We start from the raw sequence: 19,347 nt of genomic DNA, 5'->3' as shown, positions 1-19,347 counted from the left end.
CATATGTGCGACCATGCACTTCATGGCCACCAGAAGTCCCCCATATTATCCATTGATAATTGCCCTTGAGAAGGTGGTGGTGAGCTGCCTTCTTGAACTGTTGGAGTTCATGTGGTGCAGGTACACCTACAATGCTGTTAGGGAGGCAGCTCCACAATTTTGACCCAGCAATAGTGAAAGAACAGTGATTATAGTTCCAAGTCATGATGGTGAGTGACTTGGAGGGGAACCTGCAGGTGTTGGTATTTGCATGTGTCTGCTCCTTCTAGATTGTAGATGCCATGAGTTTGGAAGATGCTGTAGTGCATCTTGTCAATAGCATACACTGCTGCCACTGTGCGTTGGTAGTGGGGGGCAATGTTGAACGTGATGGATAGGTGCCAATCAAGTGGGCTGCATTGGCAAGGATGGTGTGAGCTTCTTGTGCTGCACTCATCCAGACGAATAGAGTATTCCTTGACAGTCCTGACTTGTTCCTTGTAGATGGTGGACAGGCTTTGGAGAGTCAGATGAATTACACTCCTCAGAATTCCCACTATCTGACCCATTCTTGTAGCCACAATAATTAACTGGGTGGTACAGTTCCGTTTCTGGTCAATTGAAACCCCCATAATGTTGACAGGTGGAGATTGTGTGATGGTAATGCCATTGAATGCCAAGCAGAGATTATATTCTCTCTTGGAGATATCATTGCCCGATATTTTTGTGGCACAAATATTACTTGCTACTTATCGTCCCAAGCTTGAATATTGTCCAGATCTTGCTGCATATGGATATGGGCTGGCACAGTATATGAGGAATCTCAACCAGTGCTGAAAGTTGTGCAGTCATCAACAAACATCTGTACTTCTGACCATGTGCTGGAGACTTCATTATGAAACAGCCTAAGTTAGTTGGGCATAGACCCTGAGGAGATTTCCGGCAGTGATGTCCCGGGACTGAGATGATCAGCTTTTGTCGCTTTGGAAAAGTCAGTCTGAGGCAAAGATGTTTCATTTCTAATCTGTCAAATGGGGCCTGAAGCACACCAGACAAAGATATGTTTATATACCCATGTACATCTCTAGATGTACTAACTGAGTGAGTTTAGCCATAACAAAGATTGTATTTTTATTTAAGCTAAAGTAGTGATAGGAAATACTATGGATTTCAACCTTTAAGTCAAACTTTGAAACTTCAAAAAATAAGCATTGACTTATATATCAAATATAAATCATGAACCACATTTCATTTCTGGTAATGATGTATCCATTCTGACAATATTCAGGGACCCATTCCAAAAAAGGCTGGTCAAAATCAGGCCATGACACATTTGGTCTTAGCCATCTTCTTCACAAGGGGGCCTTTCATTCTCACACCAGTTTTTCCACTAACAGTGAATTTCTGCGGTGCAGCAGTTATTTGACAAGTTAGCACAGATTACCACTTTCAACCTGAAGCCTTACTACTTTGTTGGTTTTTCTGGAGGGTCATTACCGTTCATCAGTCACCATGCACTGTCTACGCTGGGTGGGTGTCTTAAACATCAGCATAGGTATCATCAACATCAGGGTAAGAGTAGGGCCAGTCAAGGACAGTGGTGGGAAGTTGTGTGTGGAGGCTGAGGAGATAAGCGAGATACTAAATGAATACTTTTCGTCAGTATTCACTCAAGAAAAAGATAATATTGTGGAGGAGAATGCTGAGACCCAGGCTATTAGAATAGATGGCATTGAGGTGCGTAGGGAAGAAGTGTTGGCAATTCTGGACAAGGTGAAAATAGATAAGTCCCCGGGGCCGGATGGGATTTATCCAAGGATTCTCTGGGAAGCCAGGGAAGAGATTGCTGAGCCTTTGGCTTTGATTTTTAGGTCATCATTGGCTACAGGAATAGTGCCAGAGGACTGGAGGATAGCAAATGTGGTCCCTTTGTTCAAGAAGGGGAGTAGAGATAACCCCGGTAACTATAGGCCGGTGAGCCTAACGTCTGTGGTGGGTAAGGTCTTGGAGAGGATTATAAAAGATACGATTTATAATCATCTAGATCGGAATAATATGATTAGGGATAGTCAGCATGGTTTTGTGAAGGGTAGGTCATGCCTCACAAACCTTATCGAGTTCTTTGAGAAGGTGACTGAACAGGTAGACGAGGGTAGAGCAGTTGATGTGGTGTATATGGATTTCAGTAAAGCGTTTGATAAGGTTCCCCATGGTCGGCTATTGCAGAAAATACGGAGGCTGGCGATTGAGGGTGATTAGAGATGTTTTTTTTTAAATAATTTTTATTGAAAGAGTTTTTCCATACAGACATTTACCCCTACTAATTTTTAAATTATTTACAACACAATCCCTCTAGGCAAATATCCCTCCCTCGCCCGCCCTCTCGCGCGCACCAGTCCTCCCCCCCCCCCCCCCCCCCAAGCAACAACTTAACAAACAAGGCAGCCTACAGTTTCAGACATGAGCAGCGAGCAGACTTGCCCGCGTTACAGTCGTGCATGTCCCCCCACGACCATTGCTGCCCCCCCCCCCCCCCCCCCCCCCGGGTTGCTGCTGCCACGACCCCGTACGCCTATCTCTGATCTAAAAAGTCAAGGAAAGGTTGCCACCGCCTGGAGAATCCCTGTACCGACCCTCTCAGGGCAAATTTGATCCTTTCTAGCTGAATATAGCTAGCCATATCGTTAATCCAAGTTTCAACGCTTGGAGGCCTCGCGTCCTTCCATTGAATTAATATCCTTCGTCGAGCCACTAGGGACGCAAAGGCCAGTATTCCGGCCTCCCTAGCCTCCTGTACCCCCGGTTCTACCCCGACCCCAAAGATCGCAAGCCCCCATCCTGGTTTGACCCTTGACCCTGGACCCCACCACCTTCGACACCGTCCTTGCCACCCCCTTCCAGAACCCTTCCAGCACCGGACATGCCCAGAACATATGCACATGGTTCGCTGGGCCTCCCAGACATCTGACACACCTGTCCTCACCCCCAAAGAACCGGCTCATCCTTGTCCCCGTCATGTGAGCTCTATGCAGCACCTTAAATTGAATGAGGCTCAGCCTCGCACACGAGGAGGAAGAATTGACCTTCTCCAGTGCATCCGCCCACGTCCCGTCTTCTATCTGCTCTCCCAGCTCCACTTCCCACTTGGCTTTCAGCTCCTCCCCTGATGCTTCTTCCGCCTCCTGCATTATCTTGTAGATGTCTGATATCTTCCCCCCTCCGACCCAGACCCCCGAGAGCACCCTATCACTCGCCCCCTTACTGGGGAGCAGGGGGAACCCCTCCACCTGCCGCCTAGCAAATGCCTTCACTTGTAAATATCTGAACATGTTTCCCGGGGGGAGCTCAAACTTCTCCTCCAGCCCTCCCAGGCTCGCAAACCTCCCCTCTATAAACAGGTCCTTCAGCTGCCGTATGCCCACCCTGTACCAGCTCTGAAATCCCCCGTCGCTGTTCCCCGGGATGAATCTATGGTTCCCCCTTATTGGCGCCGCCAACAGACCTCCCATTTCCCCCCTGTGTCGCCTCCACTGCCCCCATATCTTGAGGGTGGCCGCCACCACCGGGCTCGTGGTGTACCTCGTGGGGGGGAGCGGCCATGGTGCCGTTACTAGGGCCCCCAGGCTTGTGTTGCCACAGGACGCCCTCTCCATTCGTTTCCAAGCTGCCCCCTCCCCTTCCATCATCCACTTGCGCACCATTGACACATTTGCCGCCCAGTAATACCCCGAGAGATTGGGTAGTGCCAGCCCTCCACTGTCCCTACTCCGCTCCAAAAAGACCCTTCTCACCCTTGGGGTGCCATGCGCCCACACGTAGCTCATGATGCTACTCGTCACCTTTTTGAAGAAGGCCCTAGGGAGGAAGATGGGCAAGCACTGAAATAAAAACAAGAACCTTGGGAGGACCGTCATTTTGATTGACTGCACCCTCCCCGCCAGCGACAACAGTACCATGTCCCACCTCTTAAATTCCTCCTCCATCTGTTCCACCAGCCTGGGAAAGTTCAACTTGTGGAGGGTCCCCCAGTTCCTTGCCACCTGCACCCCTAAGTACCTAAAGCTCTTTCCTGCTCGCTTGAAGGGGAGTCTCCCAATACCCTCTCCCTGATCCCCCGGGTGTATCACAAAAACCTCGCTTTTGCACAAATTTAGTTTGTACCCCGAAAAGTCCCCAAACTCTGCTAATAGTTCCATTATCTCCGGCATTCCCCCTTCTGGGTCTGCCACGTACAGCAGTAGATCATCCGCATACAGCGATACTCGATGTTCCTCCCCTCCCCTAGTCAGTCCTCTCCACCCCCCTGAACCCCTCAGTGCCATCGCCAACGGTTCAATCGCCAGTGCGAAAAGTAGGGGGGATAGGGGACATCCCTGCCTGGTCCCTCGGTGGAGCCCGAAATACTCCGACCTCCTCCCGTTTGTCACTACACTCGCCGTCGGGGCCGCGTAGAGCAACTTCACCCACTTAATAAACCCTTCCCCAAACCCAAACCGTTCCAACGTCTCCCACAGGTACTCCCACTCCACCCTATCGAATGCCTTCTCCGCGTCCAGCGCTACCACTATCTCAGCCTCCCCCTCCACTGCCGGCATCATAATTACATTCAGCAATCTCCGCACGTTCGTGTTGAGCTGCCGCCCCTTCACGAACCCTGTCTGGTCCTCATGGATTACCCCTGGCACACAATCCTCTACTCTAGCTGCCAGGATCTTTGCCAGCAACTTGGCATCCACGTTCAGAAGCGAGATAGGCCTGTAGGACCCGCACTGCACGGGGTCTTTATCCCGCTTCAATATCAGGGAGATCAGAGCCTGCGACATTGTCGGGGGCAGAACCCCCCCCTCTCACGCCTCATTAAAGGCTCGTACCAGTACCGGTCCCACCAAGTCCACATTTTTCTTGTAGAATTCCACCGGGAACCCATCTGGCCCCGGCGCCTTCCCCGCTTGCATCTGACCTATTCCCTTGACTAGCTCCTCTAGCCCTATTGGCGCCCCCAGCTCTTCTACCAGCCCCTCCTGGACCCTTGGGAACCTCAATTTGTTTAGGAAGTCCTCCATTCCCCCTCTCCTCGCCGGCGGCTCAGACCGATACAACTCCTTGTAAAAATCCCTGAAGACCCCATTCACTTCTTGCCCCTTCTGCACTACCTTCCCGCCCCTCTCCTTCACTCCCCCAATCTCCCTAGCCGCATCTCGTTTGCAAAGCTGGTGTGCCAGCATCCTGCTCGCCTTTTCCCCATACTCATAGACCGCGCCCTGTGCCCTTCTCCACTGCGTCTCTGCCTTCCTGGTGGTCAGCAGGTCGAACTTGACCTGCAGGCTGCGCCGTTCTCCCAGCAGCCCCTCCTCTGGTGCCTCCGCATATCTCCTATCCACTTCCAATAGCTCCCCCACCAGCCTCTCCCTCCTCTCCTTTCTTTCTCTGTGCGCCCTTATGGAGATCAGCTCTCCCCTGATCACTGCCTTCAGGGCCTCCCAGACCATCCCCACCTGCACCTCACCCGTGTCATTCAAGTCCAGATAGCTCTCAATGCTCTTCCGGACCCTTTTACACACCCCGTCTTCCGCTAACAGCCCCACATCCAGCCGCCACAGCGGGCGCTGGTCCCGCGCCTCCCCCATTTCCACATCCACCCAATGTGGTGCATGATCAGAGATCGCAATGGCCGAGTACTCAGCTTCCCGTACCCTCGGGATCAGCCCCCTACTCAACACGAAGAAATCGATTCTGGAGTACACTCTATGGACGTGGGAGAAAAAGGAATACTCCCTCGCCCTCGGCCTACCAAACCTCCATGGGTCTACCTACTCCTCCCATCTGCTCCATGTACCCCCTCAGCACTTCTGCCGCTGCCGGCCTCCTATTGGTCCTTGAGCTCGATCTGTCTAGCCCGGGGTCCAGCACTGTGTTAAAGTCCCCCCCCATGATCAAGCCCCCTGCCTCCAGTCCCGGAATGAGGCCCAATAGGCGCCTCATAAAACCCGCGTCATCCCAGTTCGGGGCATATACGTTGACCATCACCACTTTCTCCCCCTGCAGCTTACCCTTCACCATCACATACCTACCCTCCTTATCCGCCACCACCTCCTCCGCCACAAACGACACCCTCTTTCCCACCAGAATCGCCACCCCCCGGTTCTTTACGTCCAATCCAGAGTGGAACACCTGTCCCACCCACCCCCTTCTCAGGCGAACCTGGTCCACTACCTTCAAATGGGTCTCCTGTAACATTGCTACATCAGCCTTCAGTCCCTTCAGGTGTGAGAATACCCTTGATCTCTTGACCGGCCCATTCAGCCCCCTCACGTTCCAAGTGATCAGCCGGGTCGCGGGACGACCCGCCCCCTTCCCCTGCCGATTAGCCATGTCCTGTTCCCTGCTCGCCCCGGGTCGACCCTCCCCTTCTGACCCGCTCCCCATGGCGATGTCCCCCTCCCCCCACCTCTCCAGTCCTCCACTTCCCGTTTCTGGTCTTTTCAGCAGCAACCCGGTGTCCCTCCCTAACCCCCCCCCCCCCCCCCAGGCTAGGACCCCTCCTAGCCGCGATGTACCCTCCATCGTACTCCCGTAAGTCAGCTGGTTCACGCTGACCCGGCTGCTCCTGCCACACTCCGACTCCCCCCGGCTCGGGGGGGGGGGGGCCTCCCCCCCTTGCCACTCCTCCCTGGCCCCGCTCCAGCGCGGGAAAGGTCGCCATTGCTAGCCACGCCCCGCACTCCTCCCCTCCCCCCTCCTCTGCCCCGCGCGGGAAAACAGAGGAAAGCCCGCGCTTTCGCCCTGCCACACCCCACCCCGCCATCTTCAGTTCCACCCCCGTCCCCGTCCATGCCTGTAAAGAACCCCCCCTAGGAGCCCATATCCCCGATCTGCTCTCCCCCCCCCGTCCCGCCTCCCCAACTTAACATTATAAATAACAGATAGATAACAAATAACAATGTACTTAACAGTCGCCCTCTACCAAACAGCATAAATAACCATAAATAACCATGAATAACCACAATAACAATAACTAAGGGAAGTTGGCAAAGGGGGGAAAAAACATCAGAAGAAAAACCCACAGCAAGAGTTCAAAATCCAAACAAAGAATTCAGCTGAAAGTACCCGAGCGGCTACGGCCGCCAAGTATCCCCTGGGTCTAATTCGAGTCCAGTTTCTCTTCCTGTACAAAGGCCCACGCCTCCTCTGGGGACTCAAAATAGTGGTGTTGGTTCCTGTAGGTGACCCACAAGCGCGCTGGCTGCAGCATTCCGAACCTGATCCGTTTTGCATGTAGCACCGCCTTCGTCCGGTTGTACCGGGCCCGCCGCTTTGCCACCTCCGCACTCCAGTCCTGGTAGACCCTCACCGTCGAATTCTCCCACTTGCTGCTCCTTTCCCTCTTGGCCCACTCCAGCACTCTCTCACGGTCGCTGAGTCGCTGGAACCGCACCAGCACCGCCCTCGGGGGCTCATTTGCTCTTGGCCTCCTAGCCATGACCCTGTAGGCCTCTTCCAGCTCCAGGGGCGAAGGGACGGCCCCTGCCCCCATCAGGGAGCTCAGCATTTCTGCTACGTATCCCGGGAGGTCTGACCCCTCCAGGCCTTCTGCCAGGCCCAAGATCCTCAGGTTCTTCCGCCTCATTCGGGTATCCAGCTCCTCAAAACGGCTCTGCCATTTCAGGTGGAGTGCCTCGTGCACCTCTACCTTTCCCACGAGGACCGTGGCCTCCTCCTCCCTCGCAGTCATCTCCTGCTGCAGCTCCCGAATCGACGCCTCTTGGGTCGCCTGGGCTCCCATCAGCCTGGTGGTCGTCGCATTCATTGACTCCAAGAGCTCCATTTTCAGCTCCGTAAAGAAGCGCAGGAGAGCGGCCTGCTGCTCCTCCGCCCATTTCCTCCATTCCTCGGGTGCACCACCGGCCGCCATTTTGGTCTTCTTCCCCCGCTTTTTTTTGGGAGCTGCTGTTGCTTTCTTTACCACCCCACTCCGGGTACCGACCATAAAGTTGGTCTGGTTCTCTTCAGGGAGCCTTCCCCCACCGGGATTTGTCCTTACAGCGCCGTTGGGGCCCTCCAATCGGCCCGAAAACACCTTTGTAGCAGGAGCAGCCAAACGTGCGACTTAGCTGGTCATAGCCGCAACCGGAAGTCGTGATTTAGAGATGTTGATCAGAAATTGGCTAGTTGAAAGAAGACAGAGAGTGGTAGTTGATGGGAAATGTTCAGAATGGAGTTCAGTTACGAGTGGCGTACCACAAGGATCTGTTCTGGGGCCGTTGCTGTTTGTCATTTTTATAAATGACCTAGAGGAGGGCGCAGAAGGATGGGTGAGTAAATTTGCAGACGACACTAAAGTCGGTGGAGTTGTAGACAGTGCGGAAGGATGTTGCAGGTTACAGAGGGACATAGATAAGCTGCAGAGCTGGGCTGAGAGGTGGCAAATGGAGTTTAATGTGGAGAAGTGTGAGGTGATTCACTTTGGAAAGAATAACAGGAATGCGGAATATTTGGCTAATGGTAAAATTCTTGGTAGTGTGGATGAGCAGAGGGATCTTGGTGTCCATGTACATAGATCCCTGAAAGTTGCCACCCAGGTTGATAGGGTTGTGAAGAAGGCCTATGGTGTGTTGGCCTTTATTGGTAGAGGGATTGAGTTCCGGAGCCATGAGGTCATGTTGCAGTTGTACAAAACTCTAGTACGGCCGCATTTGGAGTATTGCGTACAGTTCTGGTCGCCTCATTATAGGAAGGACGTGGAAGCTTTGGAACGGGTGCAGAGGAGATTTACCAGGATGTTGCCTGGTATGGAGGGAAAATCTTATGAGGAAAGGCTGATGGACTTGAGGTTGTTTTCGTTAGAGAGAAGAAGGTTAAGAGGTGACTTAATAGAGGCATACAAAATGATCAGAGGGTTAGATAGGGTGGACAGCGAGAGCCTTCTCCCGCGGATGGAGGTGGCTAGCACGAGGGGACATAGCCTTAAATTGAGGGCTAATAGATATAGGACAGAGGTCAGAGGTGGGTTTTTTACGCAAAGAGTGGTGAGGCCGTGGAATGCTCTACCTGCAACAGTAGTGAACTCGCCAACATTGAGGGCATTTAAAAATTTGTTGGATAAGCATATGGATGATAAGGGCATAGTGTAGGTTAGATGGCCTTTAGTTTTTTTTCCATGTCGGTGCAACATCGAGGGCTGAAGGGCCTGTACTGTGCTGTATCGTTCTATGTTCTATAGCCTGCATCATCCACCTGATTCCATCTGCCGACTTAAGGCAAATAAAACACTAAACAGATAGTTCGGAGCAAAAAAATTCAAGCCACCTTCTAATAAGAGTATAGCCCTAGACATATATTTGTTAGCTCAAAAATGGAGGGAGTGGGGTAAACATACTTTCAGTGTATAGGCTAAAACATTCTTTACGGCACCAGAAAAATGAGTTGCCTTATACACTGGGTCGACTTATACATCATGATCAATGGTTGCCTCACTGTCAAAATCGACATTCTGTTCATTTTTATATTTTGTGCAAAATACCTCAGCTTGCTAATTCACCATTGTTTTTTCTCACTAGAACATTCATCGGTACATCTTCCAGAAAGGCAGGGGAACAAATACAAGATCATAGAATCCAGTACATGCAACAGGGAATCAATGTTAAAGAATCCAGATTATGCTTTACAACCAGGCATTAGATAGACTGTCAGGGATGCTCAGCAACTTATATTAATAATTAATGTTTGAAAAATTAATTCACGGGATGTGGGTGCCCATGGTAGATGCCCATCCCTATTTTTCCTTGAACTAAGTGGCTTGCTAGGCCATTTCAGAGGGCTCTTAAGACACAAGCTGATTGCTGTGGATCTGGAGTCACATGTAGACCAGACCAGGTAAGGATGGGATATTTCCTTCTTTAAAGAACATCCGTGAACCAAATGGGTTTTTAACAACAATCGACAAATGGTTTCACGGTCATTATTAGACATTTAATTAGATTTTTATTTGAATTCAAATTTCCCCACCTGCCGTGAAGGGATTCAAACCCAGGTCACCAGAGTATAACTTCCTCCATTAATGCAGTCGGCCAATGACATTTAAAGCATTGGTATACATACACCCAGACAGATCCACAGTAAATAAAAATACAGTTTGTTTTCCATTTGAAAAATTTATTATAAATGTTAACTGTTAAAGTATCAAACAGACTTTATTGATCACTTTAAACATCATGGTTATAAAATGCCAATACTTTCTCTGATAATACCTTCTCACAATAGTGAGATAGGTAATAACCACTGTGAAGTTTACAAAAAACAAGAAAAATGTTAATTGGGAAAATGTTTTTAATACATGCATCTTACATATAAAGGAAGGTGTGGCAGCATAGTAAACATTCACTAAATGCATGGGCAAAACTGGAGCTGAACCACAATGGTTTAGTTCAAACCTAAATACTTGATAAATACAAGCCAGGCCCAAATCATCATCTTCTTACCCCGCATGCCCAACAAAACTTATAACTGGTGTATTTCATTTATCACACAGTATTTCCAACTTTGTGTTAAATGAGGTGTTGGATGTGCTTAAAGCTTAAATACATTTATAATATAATTAAAAATGATTTCTCCTATAGAACCTTAGTGTTCATTTAAATAACATGTTGGTAAGTTTAGTTGCACCATCCCAGTAATTTACAGGAAGCGATAACAAAGTGAGGGAGCCCAGCTTGCAATAAGCAGCCAAACGAGAGACTGGGGCTGCACGGTGGGTGCTTAATCCCAATGCAGGTGATTACTTCCCCTCCAATAGTGGGGAGCACACAGTAATTTGTCGGGTTTTCAATTCTGGATTTGAAGTCGGAAGAGCAGACCCAAGTTATAACCTAACCTCATTACCTAAACAGCAAAGATTTCTCATTTTGTCCCCTCATTTGATGCTTTTACAAATAGAAAGACAACCCAACAAGAATTATATTCCTTTTGGTTAGAAGCTCAGTATCTGGGTTTAGCAAGTGGTTCCCACTCCCACATGGGGTGGTCGAGGCAAATGGTGTAAAGGAAAGCTAGAAAGGTACATGAGGGAGAAAGGAAAACAGGATCTGTTGATAGGTTTAGGTGAAGACAGGAGGAAGATTTGTGTAGTATAAACACTAATAGAGGCCTGGTGGGCTGGATGGCTTGCTTCTATGTCGATAAATGCTCCACACGTATTGAATTAAATAAATCCTCGTTACTATTATCAACTTGTATGAACAAATAGCAATTCAGTCCAAAAAGAAAGAGTTAAAATGAGTTTGTGTAAATTGAGCAGCCAATAAAATTCAAATATTAAGTCTACGAGTGTTATATTAAAATAAGGATGGGGATATCCACTGAGGTTCCTTAGCTCCAAATTGTACAGGAGGTATGTGGAAGAGGAGGGGCAAACCATGATACCCTTGATAAAGAAATGTATGCAGTAGATTTCATTGCTTGCATTGAACCCTCTGGCACATGATAGTTAATTATAGTAAACCACAGGTTCAGGGAGACACAGTGGCCCAGTGGTTAGCACTGCTGCCTCACGGCACCGAGGACCCAGGCTCGATCCCAGCCACAGGACCGTCTGTGTGGAGTTTGCACATTTTCCTAGGTCTGCATGGATCTCACCCCCATAACACAAAAAAATGTGCAGGGTAGGTGGATTGGCCACACTAACTTGCCCCTTAATTCGAAAAAAAAGAATTGGGTACTCTAAAATTTTTTTTTTTTAAAGTAAACCTCAGGTTCTATTTAGAGAGGTAACACCAATTCAGGTCCCTGGAAACTTCCGCCAAGTTATCGAGTGATTTGGAAATCTATCACAAACTTACCACATATCGAGTATAAGAGGAAAAGTGCACTTCATCAACTTCCAAAATGCATCTTCAGCTGGTGCAAGAATATCTTCTAATTGAGGCCTATCCATTATACAGGGGGACATTATAATTACTTCCTGAAGAGTCAGTGGCCAATGTGCATACCTCGGCCCCCTTTGGCTGAGGCCCAGAGGCATTGACAGGATTTTACAGGACAGATCCAATTGAACCCAAGATGTCAGTCAGGGTTCTGGAGAATTCCAGAAACTGAAATCCCAACAACTACTGACCTGCAGCACAAGATTTCTGTTAGTATATCAAACAGATCTGTCAGTAAGTGATGGAGGGCTGATTTTCCCAAGTTAAACATTTCTACTAGGCTTAAAAGAAGGAATTACAGAAATAATTTAGGGCCCTGAACAGTTATTTTGCAGGAGGCACCAAGTCTGGTTCAGTAATTTGCAGAATGTTCTTCAACAAGACAAATGGGAGAAATTGTTTCAGCCTGAACTCAGATGCTTGCTCTGCTCCAGCACCCATTCAAGGCCTCAGTTTAAGATATTAAGAAAAGGCCCAGTTTCAGAGAACAAGATACCACAATAGTGCCAACTCTGTCAGACACAATGTCTACTAATATAAAGGCAGTGTTCATTGGTATGCAGATATCTAACAAAAATGATTCCATGATGCCAATGTGCAACCTCTAAAACAAATAGAAGCATTTCACAGTTAGATTCACGCAAGGTCAATCTCATTCTTCCTGAACACCGATTCCATAGCCTCATTAGAGCATCAAAATCAAATCAGAGACTCATTGGAGCTACCTGCAGGTTACAAATGGGCCACAACATCTATATAAACCCAAATCTTGAACTCATTCTGGCCTCGTATCCATAGAATCCTTATATAGGAGGCCATTCAGCCCATCAAGTCTGCACCGACACTCTGAAACAGCGCCCTACCTCAGCCCACTCCCCTACCCTTTCCCCGTAATCTCACCCATCGTTCACATCTTCGGACTGTGGGAGGAAACCTACGCAAACATGGGGAGAGCGTGCAAACATGACAGACAGTCACCCGAGGCCGGAATTGAACCTGGGTCCCCGGCGCTGTGAGGTAGCAATGCTATCCACAATAAAAGAAAATGTTAGAATGCCGCCCATTAGATTTGCGTTTGGACCTTTCAAGAAGAGTTGGGCCTGAATTTACGATTTAAAATGTCGGGAAAACATTTGAGATGTACCACTCCATCCCATTCTTCTTCCCTTGCTCAAAAAAAAAAGCAAAACCAATCTGGTAATCTGAAGTGCAATTCATGCATTTGTGTTCTCCTTACATCCATGAGACCAATCGGCAATCATGGAGATAAGAATAAATCAAATGAGAATTTCTAAAGCTTCACTCTGCCAACTGGAACAGTGATGCATTTTGCCATATGTAAGAAAGACGAGGGCAACTAAGCAGACTGACATTACTAGGTAAGGGAATTCTCCTTCAACAAGCGAGGTTAAAGGACAGCACACACAATCATATTTCAGTTCATTATATATGTGGCTTCAGCTGGAATTGGAGATGAAGTGTGAGTTTTTGTTTTAAAACAGCTGGTGAATTTTCACAATTTTCATACCTCATTAAATAAGGAATATTTGAAAGTTTCAGATTAAATGAATCACACTCTGTCAATTGGGGAGTGGCTACATTTCACAGGCCTCGGGCCCAATGGGGAAACCCACCCATTTAGATCAGAGGGATGTACAGCTGCGTCCCCTACAACAAAAGACCCAAATACTCAATCAGATGAAATCAAAATAACATTTTGCTTGGCACGTAACAGGAATGTATTGTTTATGTTCTAATCCTAATCTTCTTCTCAGGCAGTCCCCGAGGATCAAGGATGACCTGTTTTCACCTCAGTTCAATGGGTATGGACCCAATGTGCAGACTCTGCCACATGCTGGGAAGGCAATGCTTGAATAGCTGGATAGATGGGTATTTAGAGGTTGATGTGCTCGCTCTGATGCTTCTGACAATGTGTGTTGGTCTGTTCTCTGCCTTTCCTGCATGAGCCTTCGCCATTTTGGTCGTCCCCGGAAGCGGCAGTAATCCCAATAGATAATTAAGTCAAGGTGATGAGAGAGCAGGAGGAGTGGTGATGATGGTGTGGGAATTGTCCATGGCAAATGAAAGGATGTCCTGCAGAACAACCAAAACCCCACCCATGCCCAAATACGGAGGTCCCCAATTTAAGCATGGCATTGCCTCCTGGAATCACAACAGCCTCTGGTGATTGGAAGCAAGTAAGACTCACCAGAAAAACACAACAGCAGCAGAGACAATGCCAACAGCAGCATGCAGAGTTTGTGGAGTAGATAATCCACTGGGACGCCACAATCCTTTCATGGTGCTTTCAAACTGGAATGTCATTCATATTTGGCAATAAGCCCAAACTTGGATACATAACTGAAATAAAATGAGTTTGTTCTGAAAACTGAAAAGTGTGGACAATGGCTGAGAAACTGTGAAGCCATCTCACCCAATTTGGCTGGCTTTAAGTCAACTGGTTTGTACACGGTTAACAAATCGGTACCTAGCGCATTCCTCCAAGTCGGCTATCATCATCAGTGCCTCCTTGCATTCGTTCTTGCTCTACAGACTTCAGGAGCTCCTCAACCCATTTCAGTTCTGCAGCCAGTATATCGTAACGGTTTTCGAGCTTGGTGTACTTCCTTTTCAGGATGTTTGCAGACAGCATTGTGGATTTGACTTCATCTTGCGCCTGTTTTCTCAGCGTTTCTGTTTTCCGCATTTCATTCTTAATGTGTCCAAGGTCCTGGCTGATGCTATCGTTTTCTTCCTTGTACCAGGATTCCTTCTCATCATAAATGGAAACGAGTGCATCAATGTCCTCCTTGAAGGACTTCTTGTTTTTCACCAGCTCCTGAATGCTTTCATCCACTGCGTTGATTTCTTCCAGGACTTTCGAGAATCGCTCAAAGTTGACATAGGTATTATTTGGAGGCATGCTCGAGTGCGACTTAATTGTGTACTCCTTGAGGCGGGTGGTCTTCAATCTACGACGTTCTGGCTTCTTGCTGTTATCTTCCCGTCTCACATTTCTTCTCTTGATCACCTTTTCAGGGTGGAGATAACAGGAATAAGATTAATTCAGTTCATGTCAGAGTTAAACAAAAGCTCCACTGTTGCAGGTAACGTACTCAACACTGAACCTGGCATACTCTACATATACATGCATATAACTCTAGTGTTAACTACTCTCTTGCCAGGCATCCAATCTTGCACTCTACATAAACTTAAGCTGCCAGTATTTTAACTCATACCAAGGCTCATTCAGCCATCACCCCATGCTCAATCCTTCAATGTTCTCCCCATGGCCTCATTCCTCCCCATCTCTGTAACCCCTTCCTGCCTTAAAGGTTTTTGAGCATCACGCTTGCACAATATGGTGTCACAGGATGAATTCCACTACTTGAGCAAAGTCTAAGTAGTTCACCATAGACAAAGGGGGAGACAATTGTCCAGGGTTAAAGTGGTTGAAGAAGAGAAGGTCGGGAATTTCTTTGTGACAAGGAACCATATCATTATAGCATTTTTAATAAACTGATTGGAATGCAAAAGCTCCTAAGCTTTTAGATATGGTGGAATTATTAGACTTCTAAGTGGTTATAGTGTTCTTTGTTTAACTCCTCTTGCCATCAAGACTGTGGGCCAATACCATTCTCCATTTCCTAACCACCAGTTTCATCCCTATCTGAGGCTGAATAAGATTTTTCTGACCCCAAGATGAGCTTCCAATCACATTTCTGCAGAATCACTATTTCCACCTCTGTGACATTACCCATTTTCATCTCTGCCTCAGCTCATTTCTGTTGAACGCTGCATTCATATCTTTGGATTTGACTATTCTAAACACACCTGGTTGGCCTCCAACATTCTATCCTCTGTAAACATGAAGTCATCCATAACTCTGTTTGCCCCTATCCTTAATCACTAGGGGGGGAACATTTTGAGGACAGTGATCATAGAATCAAAAGATTTAGGATTGGAAAAGGATAAGGAGCAATCCAGAGTAAAAAAATAATTAATTACGAGGAGGCCAACTTTATATGGGTAAGAACAGATCTGGCTCAGGAAAATTGGGCTGGAAGGCAAAATTGCATCGAAACAATGGGCTGCCACAGAAGGTACTTCTGGTGCAGTCATGGTTGACTGCCGCAAAGTGAAAAGGTATGGCAAACAATTCCAGGATTCCTTGGATGACCCAAGTGATATGGAACAAGATGAAACAGAAATAGGGGGTGTATATGACAGATGTCAGGTAGGTAATACATTTGAGAATGAAGCTGTTTATAGAAAGCTCGGGGAGGTGGAGAGAAGTGAAAAGAAAGAATCAAAAAGAGGAGTCTGGCGGCTAATGTGAAAAGGAACCCAAAAGTCTTCTATAGCATATAAATAGTAACAGGTGGTAAAAGAATAAAAGAATTGAGGCAGATTAGGGACTGAAAGCAGCATTTATGGATGGAGGCAGGTGTCAATGTTGGGGAACCAAATGAGTACTTTGCATCTGTTTTTAGTAAGGAAGGTGCTGCCCAAGTCATGGTGAAAGAGTAGATAGTCAAGACTCTTGATGGGCTCAAAATTGATGGAGCTGGTATTAGAAAGGTTGACTGTACTTAAAAGTTTGTAAGTCACCAAACTGAATGAGATGCATCCACAGATACTTAAGTGAAGTGAGGGTGGAAATTGTGGGTGCTCTTGCCCTAATCTTTCAAATTCTTCTTAGATACGGGGTGATGCCAGAGGATTTGAGAATTACAAATGTGACACCCATTACAAATGTTCAAAAAAGGGTGCAAGGAATAGCCCAGCAACTACAGGCCAGTCAGTGTGACCTCGGTGATGGGAAAAATTAAAAACAATAATTAGACACAAAATTAACAGTCACTTGGTCAAATATGGATTAATTAAGGAAAATCAGCATAGATCCGCTAATCCTGTTTAACTAACTTAATTGTGAATTTGATAAATAACAGAAGGCAAATGAGGGTAACAGGGTTGAAGTAGTGTACATGGGCTTTGAAAAGGCATTTAATAAGGTGCACATAACAGGCTTGTCAGCAAGGTTAGAGCTCATGGAATATTAGGGACAGTAGCAGAATGGATACAAAATTGGTTGAGAGACAAGAAACAGAGTAAGAGTGAACAATTTTGTGGGCTGGAGGAAGGTATAGAAACACAGAAAATAAGAGGCAGCCATTCAGCCCTTCGAGCTTCTCCACCTCCCAGGAATCAGTCTGGTAAACCTTCGCTGCACTCCCTCTAGAGCAAAAACATCCTTCCTTAGATAAGGAGACCAAAACTGCATACAACATTCCAAGTGTGGTCTCACCAAGGCCCTGTATAATTGCAGCTAGACATCCTTGTGAAAGTACTCAACTGCAGTATTGCATCCAGTTCTGAGCAGAAGACTTTGGGAAGGGTGTAAAAATATTAGGGAGGGTACAGAAAAGGTTCACTACAATGGTTCCAAGGATGAGCTACTTCACATAGATAGACTGGAGAAGCTGCATGTGTTCTCCTTGGAGATGGTTATGGGGGACTCAAAAGCATGAGGGATCTGGACAGAGTAAATAGGGCAAAATTGTTCTCCGTGCTTGAAGGATCGAGAACCAGAAAATACAGATTTAACATGATCAAAAGAAGCAACAGCAACATGAGGAAAGGCAGTAGTTAGGGTCTGGAATGCACTGCCTGTGTTTGTGGTAGAGGCAGAGTCACTCAAAGCCTTCAAAAGGGAATTATCTGGACAGAAAAGAAATTTGCTGGACTATGGGGAGAGGGAGGGGAGGGGAAACTAGGAGCTGATCTTGCTGAGATCCGCATGGACACGAAAGGTCAAATGACCTCCTTCTGTAACCATCTATGATTCCATGATCCATGACAAGCACCTAATGGGTGGCTGGATACAAACGGCACAACGTGGGAAGCAGAGTACTCCCTACAGACAATGTTGGTACGTCGATGTTAAACGGAAATTATTGGAGGAATGGAGGATGGCAGTGTAAAATAAGATTACCTTAATCCATGGATGTTCCAGACTGTCACCAATGGTCATTCTTTTCCTAAAAGGAAGCAAAATACATAAAATTGGAAAAGAAAGATTGCTGGATGGTCAAATTTCCACGTTTATTTTTTTCCTCCCCCCCCCCGGTTTCCTTCACTCAAGCGTGTTCCCAGTTTCTTTGCCAGTCAGGTGCAGGGCTCAGGATTGTACTACCAGCATTTTCATGTGTACCACCAATGTCAACCCCCACTTTACTAGTCAGCACGATGCTTGATTCAGTCCAGGTGGGAGGGTTATCAAGTTCTGCTTAAATTCCAACTATTGCTGCAGCTCCAAACTAATAAAGGTCCTGTGATGGAGATTAATTAAGAAACTGGCGGCATCTCTGGATTCAAACTAAGCCAAGTGCTCAATTGCATGGGCAGCTGAGTTGCAAATGGATGATGAGGAGGTGACAATACTACAAGTGGGAGACTGCCAACTTGGAATAACATTTTTATTCTTAAAACTTGAGTAACGGGCAGCACGGTGGTGCAGTGATTAGCACTGCTGCTTCACAGCGCTGAGGATCCGGGTTCACTGTCCATGTGGAGTTTGCACGTCCGCCCTGCATCTGCGTGGGTCTCACCCCCACAACCCAAAGATGCAGGCTAGGTGAATTGGCCAAGTTGAATTGCTCCTTAACTGGAAGATAATAATTGGGTGGCTAAATTTTTTTTTTTTTTAAACTCGAGTAAAATGTTTTTGTTAAACAATTGTTCCTTCTGCCCGAGTACAGGTGCACTTGACCAATTTGACAAAAGTAATTCTTACTTTGGGTCTTTCACCAGAAGCCTGCGGATGAAGTCCTTCGCCAGCTCACTGGTATTACCGAAATATTCCTCATCAAAGTCATAGTTCACAGCAGAAATGTTTGTTAAGGTTTCTTGTTTGGTTTCACCAAGGAATGGAGAAGCACCGCTCAAACTGACGAGAAAGAGATATTTCTGTCACTATGTATTTTTGTCACTAAGCAACATGCATCATTCAGTTGGCTGGTTATTCAGTTCAAAGTGGAGGCGTAACTTTGGATCACAATTAACCCAATTAATCTGAACGAAGGGAGATTTTTACATATTAAATGTTTTGTTTTACATAAATAACAATCAAAATGGATTTATGCCCAAATTTTGCAATTGGAATCATCATAGGTAAGCCACAGTTCAAATAGCAAAATTGGAGTACAGTAAACAATATTGTTTGAGTATTGAACACTTAGCTCACCTCAGATTTCAAGGGCTGAAGAAGACAAAGAGATCCATCATTAACTACTGCATTCTCCACCGGCAAGAATAACATACTTTCTAATTAATCATCATAAGTGGTTTAATAACTCAACATCTTCACACCATTATCTGCATTCACCTTAGCTCAGGTTTAGAATCAGACCTACAGTTGTGTTTAGTACTGGAGCCCATAAATAAAGTT

The 19,347-nt window shown here is 46.8% G+C and overlaps 1 protein-coding gene across 7 annotated transcripts in view; it reads right to left on the bottom strand.

Annotated features, from left to right (window-relative positions):
* Window positions 1–10,111: 10,111 nt before the first annotated feature.
* LOC119952867 (death-associated protein kinase 3-like) overlaps window positions 10,112–19,347 on the bottom strand; it is a 71,029-nt gene continuing 61,793 nt past the window's right edge. For all 7 annotated transcript variants that reach the window (XM_038776440.1, XM_038776444.1, XM_038776439.1 and 4 more), the window contains 3 exons: window positions 18,694–18,846; window positions 17,893–17,938; window positions 10,112–14,928 (listed from right to left, as the gene is read on the bottom strand). In XM_038776440.1, the coding sequence (XP_038632368.1) occupies window positions 14,386–14,928; window positions 17,893–17,938; window positions 18,694–18,846 (742 nt within the window). In that variant the 3' untranslated portion in view covers window positions 10,112–14,385. The remainder of the gene's footprint in view (window positions 14,929–17,892; window positions 17,939–18,693; window positions 18,847–19,347) is intronic.

The sequence above is a fragment of the Scyliorhinus canicula genome, chromosome 18 (assembly GCF_902713615.1).
Source record: "Scyliorhinus canicula chromosome 18, sScyCan1.1, whole genome shotgun sequence".
In the NCBI taxonomy this organism is placed as follows: Eukaryota; Metazoa; Chordata; class Chondrichthyes; order Carcharhiniformes; family Scyliorhinidae; genus Scyliorhinus; species Scyliorhinus canicula.
This window is presented reverse-complemented; position numbering and strand designations above follow the sequence as displayed.